General features: G+C 54.2%; 2 protein-coding genes across 12 annotated transcripts in view; one reads left to right on the top strand and one right to left on the bottom strand.

The window, feature by feature from the left end:
* Positions 1–193, bottom strand: part of Clcn6 (chloride voltage-gated channel 6) — a 35,040-nt gene extending 34,847 nt beyond the window's left edge. For 3 of the 4 annotated variants that reach the window (XR_003481833.2, XR_004768119.1, XM_035439419.1), the window contains exon 1: positions 42–193. Coding sequence is in view for 2 of the 4 variants with exons in the window: in XM_035439419.1 (XP_035295310.1) it covers positions 42–128 (87 nt within the window). In the remaining 2 variants the exon portion in view is untranslated. The remainder of the gene's footprint in view (positions 1–41) is intronic. The other variant, XM_027398180.1, reaches the window with a different exon arrangement.
* Mthfr (methylenetetrahydrofolate reductase) lies at positions 181–17,823 on the top strand. 8 transcript variants are annotated; one of them, XM_035439421.1, is made up of 13 exons: positions 503–668; positions 2,797–2,921; positions 3,031–3,258; positions 4,952–5,190; positions 5,981–6,091; positions 9,451–9,644; positions 10,366–10,616; positions 10,829–10,963; positions 11,053–11,233; positions 11,475–11,657; positions 12,533–12,634; positions 13,731–13,850; positions 14,113–17,823. In XM_035439421.1, the coding sequence occupies exons 2-13, from the start codon at positions 2,902–2,904 to the stop codon at positions 14,326–14,328; spliced, it is 1,980 nt and encodes a 659-aa protein (XP_035295312.1). In that variant the 5' UTR covers positions 503–668; positions 2,797–2,901; the 3' UTR covers positions 14,329–17,823. The 8 variants fall into 8 exon arrangements, with proteins under 8 accessions (XP_027253989.1, XP_027253991.1, XP_027253990.1 ...); XM_027398188.2 differs by lacking the exons at positions 503–668; positions 2,797–2,921 and adding an exon at positions 181–481 and having other exon boundaries at positions 3,034–3,258; XM_027398190.2 differs by lacking the exons at positions 503–668; positions 2,797–2,921 and adding an exon at positions 181–481.
* The last annotated feature ends 111 nt before the right edge of the window (positions 17,824–17,934 follow it).

Below are 17,934 nucleotides of genomic sequence, written 5' to 3'. Positions count from 1 at the left end.
CTCAGGCCGCCACGGCCCCCTCCCCAGCCCCGGGCGCTCACCAGCTCCTCGGGGGTGCGGCTCTCGCGCTCGCCGCAGCAGCAGCACCAGCGGCAGCAGCAGCACGGCGACCCCCGGCATCCCGCCATCTTCCTCCTCTCCTGCCACTCCGGACCCCCAGGCCCGCCCCCTCCCACCCGGACCCGCGCCTCACGTGACTGGCCCCGCGAGGGTCACGTGGCCCTCCCGAGCCGTGGGACGGCAGACAGGGAGTGGCTGCAGACGGGTGGGGCGAGAGCTCGCGTCACATGACGCGGCCCTGGGCCGGCTTCCCGAGAGATCTCCCGGCGCGGCCATGCTGGGGGCGGGACTTCCTGTCGCCCTCTTTGATGGCTTCCGACGGCCGCTCGTCCCGTTTCCCTTGGCAACCGGCAGCTGCACCCCGCCTCCTCCGCATGTGCTAGGCAGAAGGCGCCGCAACCGCGGAGGTTCTGACAGACAGGTCGGTGAGTGGCTCGGAGGCTTGGGACGCCGTGGAGGAATTCGCCACCCGCCGATGGCGAGCCTCCTGCGGGCCGGCGGGCGGGCGAGCAGCTGGGGCTGGCCCGTCCTGCTCTTGGAGGCTCTGGTCGCTGCTGCAGCCTAAGGAACCCCTAGTGGCTGTCACCCAGCCTCCCCCCTGCACGAAGGTACCCCAAGGTTAAGAGTCCTGGGTATGGGGCAGAGATCCAGCCTCCAGAGCCGTCTGGGGCCCGCATCCCCGTCCAGACCTGTGACCCATTGACCGGGTGACCCTATTCCCGTCCCTCGGGCCACCCAGCGCCCGGGTGGTTGCCAGTCATAGTGTCTGTCGAGCTCCGTGTATCGATCGATCGATCTACTTTGTTTTGTTTTGTTTTTCGAAAATGGGCTCTCTATGTAGCCCTGGCTGTCCAGGAACTCTCTGTAGACCAGGTCTCGAACTCAGACATTCGCCTGCCTTTGCTCCCCCCACCCCCAGAGCTGGGATTAAATGTGTGCGCCCCCTCCCCCGTACCTGGCTGCCAGTTTCTTAAAACCTGCCACCCTGACAAGATCTGAGAAGGAGTGGTGGACTTACTGGCTTTGTTGCCCAGGTCCCACACTGCCCTTCTGTTCACATATGTCTCTCAACAGTTTTGGGAGTGGTGGACTCACTGTTTGGCACAGTCTAAGTGATCAGTAGGTGGCAGAGGGGTATTTTGAGACCATTAGGATTCAGTGAGTACTGGCTGTTACTACTCTGCCAGGCACTGAGGATGCCAGGAACAGGATCCCTGGCCCTGGTCTCAGGCAGGGGACCTACAGCCAAAGGGTAAACAAACTTGTTAGACCACAGTCTCAACCTTGTGTGTTGTGGAATCCCAGCTAATAATGAATAGCTGGTGGCTGTTGGTTGAAATATGGCATGTGTTGGACATGCTCAAATCTTGGAGCAGTTTGCTGCTGTGTGTAGGTCAGCTCTGCAGGATTTGCTTCTGCAGTGAGAATGAGATATAGAAGAAAGGTCTTGGCCGACATGCAAGGTTGGCTTCTTTCTCACTCTGCATGAGCACCTGGCAGTTTTAGGTCAGAACAAAACTGGCATAAATGGATAGGGGATAGCAGTGGCACTGAGGAGGAGCAGGGTTTTTAGTCTGGAACCGGCTCCTTGGCCTGTGTTCTGTGCCTTAGGAGAGGAAGGAGCCGCAGATTTGGTACATTGGTACGTACGGTACATTGACTTAGAGGTGGAAGTTTCTGTAAAGGAATGAAAGTGACTTAGCTGTTCCTCTGTTGCTCCGTGTCACCACACAGATGACCACTATTGTGTGTGTGCCCATATTTTGGTGCAGAACTCGTGTTGGTTTTGTTTCCAGATGTTTGCCATTTCCTGACCAGACTGCAATATGCTCTGTTAGCCAGGCTTCAATTGGTGTGACCAGGATCACGTATGTGGTGGCACTGTGGTCACTGATTCCTTTGACTTCATTGGTATGCTCAGGGAGAGCTGCTGCCAGGGCAGGCACAGATGGGACAGCCTCTGTTCAGAGTTGGACATACATCCCTGCCCTCCCTTAGTGATTTCAGTCTGACTGCCTTTGCAGCCCAGCGCATCAAAGTTTTATTTTTTTGGTGGGGATGTTGGCTTTTTGAGACAGGGTTTCTCTGTGTAACAACTCTGGCTGTCCTGGGACCAGCTCTGTAGCCCTGGCTGGCCTGGAACTCACAGAGATCTGCCTGCCTCTAAGTACTGGGAGTAAAGGCATGCGCCACTACCACCCGGCAAGTCTGCTTGGTTTTGCAACCCAGCCCCTGTCAAGTTGTAGCTCACAACACAGCAGCGGTTTTGGAGTAGTGTGAACTTGGGAAATCAGGCTCCCTAGCCATGCAACAAAGAATCTAGAACATGTTCCAGGAGAGGCCAGCACCCGTGAGCTGCTCTTTCTTTGGAGGGGGAAATCCAGTGACGCTGAATGGCTAATAGCCTAATCTCCACCAACCCCTGCAGTCCCTGCCTGCTCACATTCTCCCCTCCCCCACCCTTCATCCGGCTTCTTTGACTTGCCTAGAAACCTTACTCCCGCCCCTTTGCGTGGCCCCAGCTTTAGCTCTGGGCTCTTTGTCACAGCTCCGCCCACTAGGGCACACCCTCCAGGAAAGGTTCCCTGTTTCTTCCCCCACTCACTCTGAGTCTAAGTTGACTGAGATGAACCATCAAGAAGCCAAGGTCCTGCCAGCTGGCCACCGTTACCCATCCCTAGGAATGTGGGCCTCAGAGGCCGGCTGTGTGAGGCTTTCTGTGCCACCCTCTATCAGGTAGCTGTCACCAAGAATTCATGAGCTGAAGGATCTAAGAGCGGCCCAGAGCCTAGTGGGAGGTCGTCATACAAAGAGCCAGACGACAGCAGGGGGGCAAAGCGCATGAAGCCTCTGGGTAGGAGGTGTGTGAGCCTCCCTCTTGTCCGCCTCTGGAGCTGCCTCCTCAGATGTTGGGTGTGCATGGGGTTTGGCTACCAGCCCTCTGATGCCCCCGGCCCCCACCCTGTACAGCAGGAACCCAACCATGGTGAACGAGGGCAGCGGCAGCGGCAGCGGCAGCGGCAGCGGCAGCGAGAGCTCCAAGGACAGTTCTCGATGTTCCACCCCCAGCCTGGACCCGGAGCGGCACGAGAGGCTCCGGGAGAAGATGAGGCGCAGAATGGACTCTGGTGACAAGTGGTTCTCCCTGGAGTTCTTCCCTCCTCGGACTGCTGAGGGAGCTGTTAACCTCATCTCAAGGTGAGCAGGGAGGTTAAGTAAGGGGGTCGGCGGAGGGCAACATGAGCTGCCCTTTGACCCGGCAGGAAAAGGCACTGGAGAGAGGAGGCAGGAAGGAGCTTAGGAGAGACAGGGAGTTTGGTCTGCAATTTACAACTTCTTGTCTGCAGAAGTCCCTCAGAGGCAGCATTAGATATGTTTGGACGCACTCCCCCAGTGGGCCAAAAATGTTCACTCTCAGGCTGCATTCTTTGGCAGAACTTGGGGCTGGCTCACAAGGAGCTTAGGAAGTCAACAAATAGCAACTTGGGGAATGTGATGAGCTAGCTAGACATTGTGAGTACTTTTTCAAATCAGGGACCACATGCTTTGTGGTCACACTTTCTGGGTTCCAGTTGCCTTCCTTCCAGTCAGAGTGCTTTGCTAGACCCTGTGCTTTGTCCCTGGGATCACGAAGAAAACAGAAAGGAAAGTCGGGCATAGTGGTACACAGAGGCAGGAGGATGGCTATGAGTTCAAAGCCAGCCTAGGCTACCTAGAGTCCAGGCCAGCCAGGGTTACATAATGGCACCCTGTTTTAAAAAGAGGGTGGGGACAGGCAGTGGTGGTGCACGCCTTTAATCACAGCACTCCAGAATCAGAGGCAGGCAGATCTCTGTGAATCTGAGGTCAGCCTGGTCTACAGAGGGAGTTCCAGGACAGGCTCCAAAACTACAAAAAGAAACTCTGTTTCCAAAAACATTGGGGGGTGTTTTGGGGAAGATATAGCAAAGTTGATGGATTGAGTATGTAGCTCGCAGGAAATCCTAAATTTGATCCCTAGCACTACATAAACAGGGTATGGGAACATGCATGTAATCCCAGCACTCAGGAGGCAGAAGCAGGCAGTACTCTATGAGTTTGATCTTAGTTCCAGGCCAGCCTGGTCAAGAGCTGAGCATGGTGGTTCCTACCCTTATTCCCAGCACTTGGGAGACAGAGACAGGCAGATCTCTATGAGTTTGAGGCCAACCTGGTCTACATAGTGAGTTCTAGGACAGCCTGGGCTATATAGTAAGACCCTGTCTCAAAAACAAATAAAGAACACTGTCATCTACATAGGAGTTTGAAGTCAAGTCTGGGCTACATGAGACCCTGTCTCATAACCAACCACAAAAGTTGAAGCCTTTTAGTCCATACTTGCTACGTGCTGCTGCCTAGGTCCAGAAATGTCAAGGGCCCGGGATATTTAGACACAGCCTTACTTAGCACACAAAGGCTTTCGAATCTCCTTCAGGAACCCAGCCTTGCTCTGCAGGCTGATGCAAGGGGGCCATGGTGGCAGCACAAGACAAACTTGTGTCTGCTCATCTCTCTGCCTTTCCTAAATCAAGGCCCTCTGCCTGCCACTCTCAGCTGTTAAGATTCTAAACTCACCTAAAACCAGTGAGTGTGCATGCACTCTAAGAAGCAGAAAGATGGTGACATTGTTATCCCCCGGGGCAGTGGCGATGAGTATGCACAGCCATCCGACCCTGCATCTGCATGGATGCGGAGCAGGTACTGTCGCCTGTCGCACCTTACAAACAAAGACACCGTGCCCAGACAGGTGACGCCCCAGACAGGTGACGTGCCTGGGAAGTAAGCCCAGTGCTCTGTCACCAGCTTGCATCCCAGGGAGGATGAGCACGCTGTTCCCCCAGGGGCCCAGACTTAAGAAGGAAATCCCCCCCAGGTTTGACCGGATGGCAGCAGGGGGCCCCCTCTTCCTGGATGTTACCTGGCACCCGGCTGGAGACCCCGGCTCAGACAAGGAGACTTCCTCCATGATGATTGCCAGCACCGCAGTGAACTACTGCGGCTTGGAAACCGTCCTGCACGTGACCTGCTGCCAGCAGCGCCAGGAGGAGATTACAGGCCATTTGCACAAAGCCAAGCAGCTTGGCCTGAAGAACATAATGGCACTGAGGGGAGGTGTGGCGCCAGCACCCCTCCTTTCTGGGTTCTTGCTTTCCTGAAGGCTTCTCCTGCCCCCAGAAAAGTCCTTTACTTTCCCTGGGCCCCGCATGACAAACTCATTTGGGGCCCGCTTGCTGCAGGAGGATCAGTGAGCATTGTGGGTAATGAGTCCACTATGGGCTTCACACAGGTGGGATGGCCTCTTCCACCTCTTGCCCTGTATGCAGTTCAGTCGGGATGTGGCTGGTGCCTGATAACCCTCTACCCCCATTACACAATGCCATCAGTCTCTGGCACTGTCTGGCCTAGTCATAGTCTGCTGTGCTGGCATTTCCCAGAAGCACCTGGGTGCTTCCTGTCCTCAGGCCACTCAACAGTGGGAAGTGGGAGCCTGATGGGTGGGAGGGATCTGTGGCCTCTGCTCACCACGGGACTCCTCATGAGTAGAAAATTCACCCAGAATTCAGGTGCTCTGAGAGAGCAGAGGGGTGGGTGAGGGTATCTGAGCACACCCAGGGCATCAGGGCCAGGCCAGAGTCCCCAGTACTCCAGGCTCTGTGGAGAGCCACACCTTCCCTGGTCCCGGCAACAACAGGGGCACCTGCAGAGTCAGCCTTAGTAGACCTGTGGCAACTGACCACTGCCCTCCACCTCCTGTCTGCCAGGTGTCAGGCTAGACTTGCACAGTAGGAAGCCTCTGCCTTTGAGGGGCCTACAGCCAAGTGTAGGGGAAGGTAGAGGGATCAAGAAGACTCTGTGGAGGTCAGGGGACACCCAGTGACCATGACCTCCAGCAACCCTGCAGACCCTGTAGGTGACCACTGGGAAACAGAGGAAGGAGGCTTCAGCTACGCCACAGACCTGGTGAAGCACATCCGGAGCGAGTTTGGCGACTACTTTGACATCTGTGTGGCAGGTAAGTGGAACAGAGAAGATAAGAGGAAAGCCAGCCAGTATTCAGCTGGGGACGCGGCGATTGTGTCGATACAGAGTGGGGGAGCACAGAGGTGAACTGCGTGGCCCTGTTCTTGGGCTGCCCCAGGCTGGCACACTGCCCACTCCTGGTGCTTCCCCCCTCTGCCTTCCATGCCTCCCCCCCACGTGCCTGTGTGCCTGCGGGGTCCAGGGGTTGACTTCTCACTGTACATCTGCTGTAGGAGAGGCCCTCATAGACACACTGTCTGTCCTATGCATGAGTCCTGCTTCTGTGTGTGCACAGTGTCAGCTCCAGACAAGCCTGTAGCCATGACTGTTCTCAGTGTTGGATCTCAGTTTCTAGGACGTGAGACTCATTCTGGCTCAGCTCCGATCCTTGCAGTAAGGGATGGGGAGGGCGGGAGAGGGGGAGGACATGAGTTCAAGGACAGCCAGAACTTGTCTTAGAAACCCAGAGCTTCAGAGCTTGCCATGTGCTTGTAAGGTTCCAGGCTCCATCCCAGCACCAAGAAAATAAACAGATGAATAAGTGCTTATATCATTGAATAATATAGTAAGTAGTAAAATTTATTTTATTTTGTGTGTGTGAGTATACACACGAGTGAAGGTAGGAAGCCAACTCTCAGAATTCAGTTCTCTTTCTACCATGTTGGTTCTGGGATTTAAACTCGAGTGTCAGACTTGACAGCAAGTGCCTTAGGAATATAAATATAAGGCTCAGACACTTACTGAGCCTTAAGGAATATAATTTTTAAAAAAGGTTTGCAGCTTCAAGAGAATAGTCATGCATAACTTTGAGCTTTCTCCAGCACCCCCACCCCCCAACGTCTACATGTGCTCCTCTCAGCAGGCTGCATGACTGGCTAAGACTGGGAAAGACAGCTCAAGAATTGTGGGAGCAGGCATTGCCAGCTGTTCTGATTGTCACTGCTGCTACCGGCCTGCATGCAGCAATTTTGGAACTGTGTACACGGAGCTGTGTACCTGGGGCTAGAGTGAAGTCTCAGGGGCCAAGAGTGCTTGCTGCTCCTGCAGAGAACCCGAGTTCTGTCCCAACACCTACACCCTCTAACTCACAAACACCTGTAACTCCAGCTCCAGGGGATCCAGCTCGGCCCTGGCCATCATGGGCACCTACACACACGGCACAGACACTTAAAACTACCAAGCAGCTCATACAGAAAAAGAATATAGCAAAGTGAGCAAAGCCCAACTGTGGGCCAATATGGATTTGCCTGGCGTTGCTTAAACTGCTCAGCTGTGTGACTTCAGAATTTCCCACTAGAAAGAGAGCTGAAGTACTGGTGCCTGGTCTCCTGGTCCTTTCTTCCTTGAAACAATAGTTTTTATGTCTATGCTTGGTGACTGGTTTCTTAAGAACCAAATGTCCTTATCACAGTAAAGCAGCTTGGCTTCCAGATATGGTTCAGACCAGCTGTCTGCTTAGCACTGCTCCTGTTGGAACTCAGGCAGGGGGGCCTCTCTATCCCTGAGGTTGCCTCAGAGCTGTGCCTTCCCGCCTTTCTGCCTGGGTAAGGCTGCTGGTGAATTTGGCCATTGAGAGGAGGAGTCAGAGCGTTCACAGAGCCACCAATGGCCAATTTGGCTCCATCTTCTGCATGCTCCACTCATGGCCATCCCATTATCCCATCCCCCACACTCCTTGTGATCAGAATGAGAATATATATATATATATTCCATTTCCTTGTTTATTGATTTTTTTTTTCAATACACAGTTGTGTAGTCCTGACTGTGCTGGAGCTAGCTTTATAAACCAGGCTGCTCACAAACTCACAGAGATCTGCCTGCCTCTGCCTCCCAGAGTGCTGGGATTAAAGGCGTGCACCACCACTGCCAGGCTAAAGGACAACTCCTCTTGGAAATTAGTTCTCTCTTATATTGTAGAATCTGAGGCTTGCTTTAAAGTGCCTCAACCCACTGAGCCATCTTGCCAGCCCTACAGGAACTTTTTTGTGGGATTGAAACTGATGAGCATTCTGCTTTCAAAAGAGAATGGGCCAGTAGGGCGTGCATCCAAGTGAATCCTCTCCACGACCTTTGGACAGTGGAAAAGTAGTTATTATAGTCTGTCCTTTGTTTCTTTCTTAAATATGTTTAGTTGCTAAATGTTATGTGTATGTGCACAGTGTACACAGAGGTCAGAAGCTTTTTAGCTGCCATATAGGTGTTAGTAAAAACCCAGGTCCTCTGCAAAAGCAGTAAGCACTCTTTTGTTTATTTTTTTGTTTTTTTTTGTGGGTGTTTTTTTGTTTGTTTGTTTGTATTTTGGTTTCTTGAGACAGGGTTTCTCTTTGTAGCCCTAGCTGTCCTGGAACTAGCTCTGTAGGCCAGGCTGGCCTCAAATTTACTAAGTTCTGCCTGCCTCTGCCTCCAGAGTGCTGGGATTAAAGGCTTGCAATACCACCACCCAGCTTAATGTGGTTTTTTAAAATTCTTAGTTTATATGTATGCTTTCCTTCCTCTGTGTATGTGTGTGCACTGTGTGTATGCCTGGTGCCTGTGGAGGCTAGAAGAGGGTCCTCTCCACAAGCAGCCAGTGCTTCTAACTGCTAAGCCATCTCAACCAGCTCCCACCATAGAATTCTTAACCTTTCAGTATCCTGACTCAAAGGGAATTTGGTGTCATACATGCTTTTTAATTACAAAAAAATGCTGTTAGGGCTGGGTACATGCCTTTAACCATGGCATTTGGGAGGCAGAGGCAGTCAATCTCTTTGAATTCAGGGTCACCTTGGTCTACAGAGTTCCAAGCCACCAGTCAAGGCTACATAGCTACATAGTGAGACCCTGTCTCAAAGAAGCAAAACCGCTCTTCTCTCTGTCTCTGTCTCTCTGTCTCTGTCTCTGTCTCTGTCTCTCTCTCTCTCTTTCTCTCTCACTCAGAGGAACTAGGGATGGGGCTCAGTAGTTGAATGCTTGCCTAACATGCATAAGATGTTGGGTTCAATCCAAACCCCAAAACAAAACAAAACTTGAACTAACGCCTTAGGTCCAATGCTCAAGAGTCAAATCTGGTTCCCTAGAAACAGTCTAGTTAGTGTTCATATTGAACATGGTATTCTGTCTGTGGCCTGACTTGCCTGAGTGAGACAGGAGAGTGTGCAGCGTTTGGAACAGTCCACCACCCTCCTGGAGGCTCATCTACAGGCACAGCAGTGAGCTTGGACAACCACAGTTCACCACCTGTCCACACTGCTACTGGGAGGCACGTGTGCAGAGCCTGGGCTGAGGACTGTGCCCAGGCGCCAGACACTGGTGTCTTCACTCCCTGAGCAGGTGGGTTGAAGTCAGTCTCCTCACTGTCTTCTCTACTGATAGGTTACCCCAAAGGCCACCCCGAGGCAGAGAGCTTTGAGGAGGACCTGAAGCACTTGAAAGAGAAGGTATCTGCAGGTGCCGACTTCATCATCACTCAGCTCTTCTTTGAGGCCAACACCTTCCTCAGCTTTGTGAAGGCCTGCACAGAAATAGGCATCTCCTGCCCCATCCTGCCCGGGATCTTTCCTATACAGGTGAGGGGCTCAGGAGGGCCTGGTTCCCGTATTCCAGTCACTGTCCTGGGCTAGGGCTCCGGGTCACCCTGAAGTTGTTCCTCAGGGGTACTTGATTGCCACTAGGCATTGTCCACATGCTGCATTTGGTCACCTCAGTTGTCGTCCCTAAGAAACAATGGTGTCGCTGGGCGGTGGTGGTGCATGCCTTTAATCCCAGCACTTGGGAGGCAGAGGCAGGCCGATCTCTGTGAGTTCGAGACCAGCCTGGTCTACAAGAGCTAGTTCCAGGACAGGCTCCAAAGCCACAGGGAAACCCTGTCTCGAAAAGCCAAAAAAAAAAAAAAAAAAGAAAGAAAAAGAAACAATGGTGTCTATAAAGGGCTTGTAATTTGGCCTGCTGACAGACATCATTAAAAGTAATTACAACTCTCATCAGGAATTTTGGTTAAGCTGATGGTATACACCTGTAATCCCAGCACTCTAGAGGTGGCTCTGTAATTTAAACTTACGTCTGGCAGATGACGGGCTCAGGGCCTGGCTTAGGCTGATGGCAGGAATGAGGCAGGCAGCTCCCAAACTCTGCAAAGGAGGGAGAAAGCAGGGCAGGCCAAGCATTGTCCTGCAGTACCTCTGGCTTTCCCAGGTCTCACCACATGAAGCTAATTAGCCAAGAGACTAGGAAGGGAATGGGCTGAAACCTGGGCTAGAGATGTCCCCATGCCTCTTGTGTCTTGGACAGGGCTACACCTCCCTTCGGCAGCTTGTAAAACTATCCAAGCTAGAGGTGCCACAGAACATCAAGGACGTAATTGAGCCGATCAAAGACAACGATGCTGCCATCCGCAACTATGGCATTGAGCTGGCTGTGAGCTTGTGCCGGGAGCTTCTGGACAGTGGCTTGGTGCCGGGCCTCCACTTCTATACCCTCAACCGTGAGGTGGCCACCATGGAGGTGCTAAAGCAACTGGGCATGTGGACTGAGGACCCCAGGTGAGAAAGGGCAGTCAGGCAGCATTGGTGCAATCCTAATCCTACAATGGTCAGGAGCCCTTAGGAGCCACAGCTGGCAGGGTTACAGGTCCCACCCGCCCCACCTCAGAGAGCTTCCCTGTGCAGTGAAGGCTGAGTGACGCTGCACTGGCCAGCCTTGGTGGCTTCCTCTAGCTCACTCCAGTTAATTCCTTGGTGTTCCCTCTTACCAGGCGCCCCCTGCCCTGGGCTGTTAGTGCGCATCCCAAGCGCCGGGAGGAATATGTACGTCCCATCTTCTGGGCCTCCAGACCAAAAAGCTACATCTACCGCACACAGGACTGGGACGAGTTTCCCAATGGCCGCTGGTGAGGGCAACAGCCACTCCTTGCTGGGGGGAGGAGGGGTTAGGGATGGGATTTATAGAAAAGTGCCCTGACTCTTCCGCTCCTGCCAGGGGTAATTCCTCCTCACCGGCCTTCGGGGAGCTGAAGGACTACTACCTCTTCTACCTGAAAAGCAAGTCCCCCAGGGAGGAGCTGCTGAAGATGTGGGGTGAGGAGCTCACCAGCGAGGAAAGCGTCTTTAAAGTCTTTGAACGTTACCTCTCAGGAGAGCCAAACCAGCATGGCTACACAGTAAGTGGGTGGAGTGGGGGCCTAGGGTTCCCACCCCAGTCTTATCACAGCCTTGGGCTGGACATGAGCTAGGCCGTCTCCGCTCTTGTGATACGCACCTCAGCTGAGGGAAGGCGTAAGAAATCCTACTCAGGGGCCCTTGGAGGCAGAGACAGACCGGGTCTCTACAGTGACTATCAAGGGGGAAACAGCCCAGGCCCAGACTCATCGGTGCCCTAGCTCAGCTCACCGTGCCCTGCAGGTGACCTGCCTGCCCTGGAACGATGATCCCCTGGCAGCAGAAACCAGCCTAATGAAGGAAGAGCTGCTCCGCGTGAACAGGCTGGGTATCCTCACCATCAACTCCCAGCCCAACGTCAACGGGAAGCCGTCCTCAGACCCTGTTGTGGGCTGGGGCCCCAGCGGCGGCTACGTCTTCCAGAAGGTACTGTGGGCTGGGGCCCCAGCGGGGGCCACGTCTTCCAGAAGGTGCTCTAGGTCTCTTGAAGCTACTCACCCTGCTTGGGAAATCCCCAGAGACTGCAATAGAGCCCCGGCCTTTCCCTCCTGCGCCCTGCATTTTGAATAACTTGAGCCCTGCATTTTGAATAACTATGGAGCAGAGCAAGTAACAGGCCACCTGGGCTCACCAGTTCTGTAAAAGTGAGGAGGGGGGCAGTTTATGTTTGGAACAAAATACAATAAAGCACAGGAAGTGCTCCTCCCAGAGGAAGAACGAGGAAACAGTCAGCTCCCGGAGCTCTGGCTGCTGACGAGATTGGCACTTTAATCCCAGACCTGCGGGGGCTACAAGGCCTTGAGCCTTGGGTCTCAGAAGACCTGGGTTCAGGTGCCTGCTCTGCTGTTATATCTTGATACAGCCCCAAACTTGGCTTCTTCCTCTGGGCAAAAAGTACCCACCTTGCAGTATTCTGAACATTCTAGAAAAATCTGCAGACATGCTTTGCCCAGTCCTATTGATAGCATTGTCACCTAATAGTTGGGGAGGCTGTGGCAGCCTCCTCCCTCGGGCTGAGCTTCTCAGAGTAGCTCTGTCTTCAGCTCCTGACACGCTTCTCCCCAGTGGCTGGCACCTTGGGACCCATCTAGACAGAGAAGTCGTTCCTTCTGCACTCACTCTGCAGTTCATCCTGGTCCACGCTGCCCCGAGTCTCTCCTACACTTGTCCACATGGGGTTCTCTCCCTGGAGGAGGATTGGCATCTATCTGGCTGAGAGATGGCGTTAGCAGATCTAGTCAGAAGGCAGGAAGCTGGCAGGGAGCAGGGCTTGACGTGATGGGTGTCTCCTCCTCCCTCAGGCCTACTTAGAGTTCTTCACCTCCCGGGAGATAGTGGAGGCCCTTCTGCAGGTGCTGAAGAAGTACGAGCTCCGGGTCAACTTCCACATTGTGGACGTGCAGGTGATCCAGCTCCCAGCCTAGACCCAGCAGGGCTTGAGAACACCCACATTTATTCTGACAGTCCCCAAACGAGCAGGCCAGGCATATTGTACAAGAGCATATTGTACAAGACAGTCAGACCAGATGGAGGCAGGCATCTTGACAGAGAGCTCCCAGACTGGGCGGTAGATGAATACATGCAATGACAAGTCTGTTTAGTAGGAAAGGCACATTCAGTGTCGGATGCTATGGGATGCAGAGGAGGGATGCCATACTCGAGAGGACCAGGGTGTCTAATGGGATCCTGTGTGGGCGGAGTCTGTGTTACTGGATATGTGTGCTTTGCACTCGGCCATCACTCTCAGCATCTCTCACTGAACCTAGAGCTAGGTCGACAGCCCGCACGCCTCAGCAGTCCCCTTGTCTACCCCATACAGTGCTGGGGTGGCAGGCAGATGCAGTCATGCCAGCTTTCCACACGGGTGCCGGGATCCAAAATTGTGCATCAAGCACTCTTACCCATTGAGCCCTGTCCCCAGACGCTTGCCGGAATCCTCTTTCTTAAGGGCAAAGGGCGAAGGGCATTCTGGGGAAAGGGCAGAAGGAGAGGCACCGCACCACACCGCACCGCCTGTGGAGAAACTGCATCTAGAACATGGTGGTGTTGAATCAGGCCCAGGAGCCCTGATGTTCTTCCTGCCTGGGGCCTGGAGACTGCCTAAGAGCGAGGGAGCCTTTCTCCAAGTGGCAGAGTGGCTTGCCTCCGTTTCTTTTTACAAAGATCACAGCATGCAACTCTGAGGGTGGCAAGGATCAGGGAACATTGGTGGGGGCCCTTGTGGCCTGGATGAGAAACAGCAGACAAGCCAGGTGTGGCAGCACACGTCTGTAATCCCTGCATTTGGGCAGTAACTGCTGGAGGATCCTGAGTTCAAAGCCACCCTGGATTATAAGCAAACCCTTGTCTCAGGCTAGAAGTCTAGTCAGGCAGTGGAGGCAGAGGGGAGCTGCCCAGGATGCCTGTAGGTCTGTGGTTCAAGCAGAGGGGGGCGGTACATGGCTGGGTGAGGTCTGCCAGCACTGGGTGAGGCTGCAGCTATCCTGTCTGTGTTCCTAGGGAAAGAACATCACCAATGCCCCCGAGCTGCAGCCCAATGCTGTCACGTGGGGCATCTTCCCTGGTCGAGAGATCATCCAGCCTACTGTGGTGGATCCCATCAGCTTTATGTTCTGGAAGGTGAGTGAGTGAGTAAGTGGAGGGTGTGTGCCCTGCCTGCCTTGAGAGCCCTGGGCAAACAGTGGTCCGAAACACGAAGCTGAGAACCACACCCCAGGACCTAGGAAGCCTCGAGTTAGCACATGGTGCTTATTTCCAGGCTGGCTAGAGGAGCACTGCCGTGCCCTTCTCTGGGTGGCCTGCAGGGAGACAGCAGGAACCCAGACCTGGGTGCAGAAGCCCTGTTGAGCCTGCACATGTGTGTGTGTGTGTCCGCGTGTAGGACGAGGCCTTTGCCCTGTGGATCGAGCAGTGGGGCAAACTGTACGAGGAGGAGTCCCCATCCCGAATGATCATCCAGTACATCCACGACAACTACTTCCTGGTCAACCTGGTGGACAACGAGTTCCTGCTGGACAACTGCCTCTGGCAGGTGGTAGAAGACACGTTCGAGCTGCTCAACGGGCACAGCGTAAAGGGAGACGCACAGGCCCCATAAGCCTCCTAGAGCCACCTCTCCCTCATCTCTCCACACACGTGATAATGACAGCTAGACTGCAGGGAGCATCCCGGCTCTGGCTGGACCTGAGATGTCCCATTTAGGAGGCTCGTGCTCTGCTCAAGCCCCTGAGATGAGACTGACCTGAGCAGGGCCCAGCTACGCCCATAGCTGTGCGTAGCCCACTCTGGCCCCTCCTGAGCGGGCACTCCTGCCAGCTGCCATTGTCTCTCCTCAGTCTAGCCTAGCTGTCCCTGGCATGCCTCCCCAGTCCAGCTCTCAGGCCTCATTGCCTGGGGTAGTGACTGGCAGGTACAGATGACTGCTCCTGAGGCCTGGCTCCCAGCCTGCTGGCCTTATTTGAGTCAGGGAGGGGGAGAAAGCTGTCCATAGAGCATCGTGGGTAGAGCAGCGGATCCCCTCTCCCCATGTCTCCGGGGCCCAGGTGGCTGCAGTGGAGAGCAAGCAGCCTTGGAGGGACTGAGCAGAAGCAGTCAGGATGAGGGGGTCCTTTTTATTGCCCTCCCACCCACCCCCCAGGGCTCTGGGAGCTGACCCCTCCAGCTGTGGGCCTGTCCCTTGCCTCAGATGACTGGGCTTGGTTCTGTTTATGTCTCAGGAGTAGTTCACAGCATAGCTGCTGCTGGGCCCTGCTCTGCCTGCTATATCCGGGCCACTGTCAAGGGTTCCAGGACACAGGCTGCTGCTAGTTCCTCTCGCAGGCTCCTGGCTACCAGGCGCTGGTACCACTTTTCAAAGGCCTGGAAGCAGGGAGGGACAAGAAATGCCATTTGTCTCAGGCTCCCTGCAGGGCCTGTCAAGACTCACACCTGAGCCGTTATGCACTGTGTGTCTCAACCAGAGGCCCTTTCCTCTGCCCTGGCAGCCAGCCCGCCCTTTCCCAACCCAAACAGACTCGACTTGTGACCTGGAAAGCTGTGCCCAGTGACCTGCAAATGAGAAACCTGTGTTTGACTCAGGCCCCACTGGGACCAGCATGGGCAGCCAGTGCCACAAGCAGCCTGGTTCTCAGATTGAGTGACTGTGACACTGGGCTGGACTTATAGCTCTCGTGTCCAGGCTATGAGCTCTGTAACCACTGAACAACTTACTGAATGAGGAGACCTCAGAGTGCTGAGCAGGGACAGCCCCTCCCCTCTCCCTGGCTCAGCCCAAAGGTGACACTTGTTCTGGAAGGCTGACTAGGAGAAGTGAGGTAGAGCCACCTGGGAGAGGACCCGGCTCTCCTCTTGCTGGTACAGCCGTTGAGCCACCTGCAGCTGAAGGGCCTTTTTCCGCCATGTCCTCCAGGCCTGTTCCAGGTGCCATTGTCTGAGCTACAGAGAGAGTTGGAGCAAGAAACACTTTGCTGTTCTAACTCTTCTACTTCTGCCACCCAGGGTGAAAGGGATGTGACAAGGGGCCATGAGAAATGTTGGCAGACAGAGGCTCCTGAGTGCCATCCCTAAGGCTTTGGACCGATGAATGGGATGAGTCACAAAGAAGTTGCCCCGAGGGCCTCTGTCTACCTACCAGGCCCCGGGACAGCTGCTGCACCCAGTGAACATCTACCCAGCGCTGCCATGCCCTTGCCAGGCACCTGGCCTGCTGGGAAGCCTGGATATGCTGACACTGTAGGTGCCTATTCCTGCAGGCCAAGAACACCACAACCTCAGCAACGTGAAGAGCAAGAGCCCCAGGGCATCCTGCTAGGGACATTCAGTCACTGGCCTGAGGGGACCCCCCCCCATGATGTCATAGGCACAGATGATCGATCCTGCCACCTTTGAAGAGCTTCGCCTTGGCCCTGGATGGCCCTGGCCCCAGAGCGGCAGAGCTCTCCTAGTCCTGTAGGGGGCTGTGCCCATGCAGGCAGTGGCAGCCAGAACTGGAAGGTTAGGCAGAGGGGCTGCTCTGTGTCACCTGGAGAAGAGAATTGGGTCAAGAGAAAGTAATGCCTTGGTTTGGGAGAGCAGTGGCCACCCTCAGGTCTCCAGGTTGTAGGCTGGCCCTAGGAGCTCATGGGACTAGAAGAGAATTGTTCAAACAGCTGTGAACAGGGGTGGGGTTTCACAGAGCTTGGCCTGAGGGCTGAGACCCCCAGGGACTGGGCTCCTTACTGAGAACACAGGATGTGGTCCTCTGTATGACTCTGCCATGCTGCTGTGCCGGGCTGGACAGCACATCCTGTACAATGGGTGTCCAGCAGCCGAGGGTCTGAGGGAGCAAAGATCAAGTGCAGTGGGCTGGAGCCTGCTGACCAGGAGGGATCCCTGCCTGCCCCCTGCCAGAGCAGGCTCCCACCTGTGTGCATCATGGGGTGTCCCACCTGCCACCCAGGAATCTCAAGACTTCCCAGAGGCAAGCTGCCAGCACATGACACTACCTCCTCTGGCCATTCTCCCATCCTGCTGAAGACATCTGAGCAGAGACTGGCCCAACAGGGCACAGCTGCCCTGTGACAGAGCCCAGGCTGTCCCCGAGAGCTAAGTTATGCTCCTGACTGAAGTTTGGACATTGCTGAAGCCTTGCCCCTCAGATGTGGCCTGACTCCAAGGTCTGAGCTCCCAACTATGACAATCTGTATGGGTGACCCCCCCTCCCACTACAGGTTGGCTCACAGCCTGCACATGATGCCAGGTGAGGGCCACCTGGTGTTGTGTGTGTGCACGAGCTTGTGTAAAGAGCAGGACTTGGGTACCATTCTCAGTGTCTGCGGTTTTTCTTGAAGCCCCAGTAGTGAGAGTACCATATATGGGAACCTTGCCTTTCCTAACAAGAGGAGAGGGAAGTGTGAATTTCACTCCTTGAGAAACTGAATTGAAGCAACCTGGACTATACACGCTGGGTCTACCAAGCCCTGTAGCATCTAGAAGTAAGATAACACAAGACCCCATGATCTGCTGTTGCCCTAGGCCCATACATACCTGGGAGTTCTGAAACCCAACAACACTATTGCAATTCTATTTAAAAGGCAAAAGCCACTTTGGAGACTTCCTTAGGCCCTTTTTTTGTTTGTTTTCCAAGACAGAGTTTCTCTGTGTAGCCCTGGCTGTCCTGGAACTCACTTTGTAGACCAGGCTGGCCTCGAGCTCACAGAGATCTGCCTCCTGAGTACTGGGATTCAAGGTGTGGGCCACCACTGCCCGGCTTCCTTAGGCTCTTTCTAAAGTCAGTTCCGTTCTTTCTGGCAGTCTGAAGCAGGACTCTGGGTGATGACAAGTTGTCTTTAGGAACACTGCCTGGCCTGTCAGGACCGTGGGCTGGGTCCCTCCAGACTACTGTCAATGCTGTTTCTTGTTCTGCACATTTGTGATGGATTCTCTCTTTACTCCTACTAGCCCATAAGCCTTGCTCATTGTTATGTCAGGCCTAAGAACTTCTGGATTACATTTTGCTACAAAAATGAAAACCAAAAACCATACTTTCTACTTTATTTTCTGTAATGGGCACATTTCATTTCTTCCAATAAAAGTAAAATTGCTGCTGTCTCCATATTTGTCTTTTTAAAGACTTAATTTGGGTGTGTGGGGGGGTACATGCAAGTCAGAACAGGGCCTGAGTCAGATCCCCCTGGAGCTTCGCAGGGTTGTAAGTCTCCGGATG

Source organism: Cricetulus griseus, chromosome 2 (assembly GCF_003668045.3).
Source record: "Cricetulus griseus strain 17A/GY chromosome 2, alternate assembly CriGri-PICRH-1.0, whole genome shotgun sequence".
Classification (NCBI taxonomy): domain Eukaryota; kingdom Metazoa; phylum Chordata; class Mammalia; order Rodentia; family Cricetidae; genus Cricetulus; species Cricetulus griseus.
This window is presented reverse-complemented; position numbering and strand designations above follow the sequence as displayed.

Excerpts from the sequence above, each read along its gene's own strand:
- Mthfr (XM_027398183.2), top strand. The coding sequence starts at position 2,687 with ATGAACCATCAAGAAGCCAAGGTCCTGCCAGCTGGCCACCGTTACCCA. Across the intron at positions 10,617-10,828 it reads ATGTGGACTGAGGACCCCAG|GCGCCCCCTGCCCTGGGCTG; the intron begins GTGAGAAAGGGC and ends CCCTCTTACCAG. Across the intron at positions 11,234-11,474 it reads CAAACCAGCATGGCTACACA|GTGACCTGCCTGCCCTGGAA; the intron begins GTAAGTGGGTGG and ends CGTGCCCTGCAG.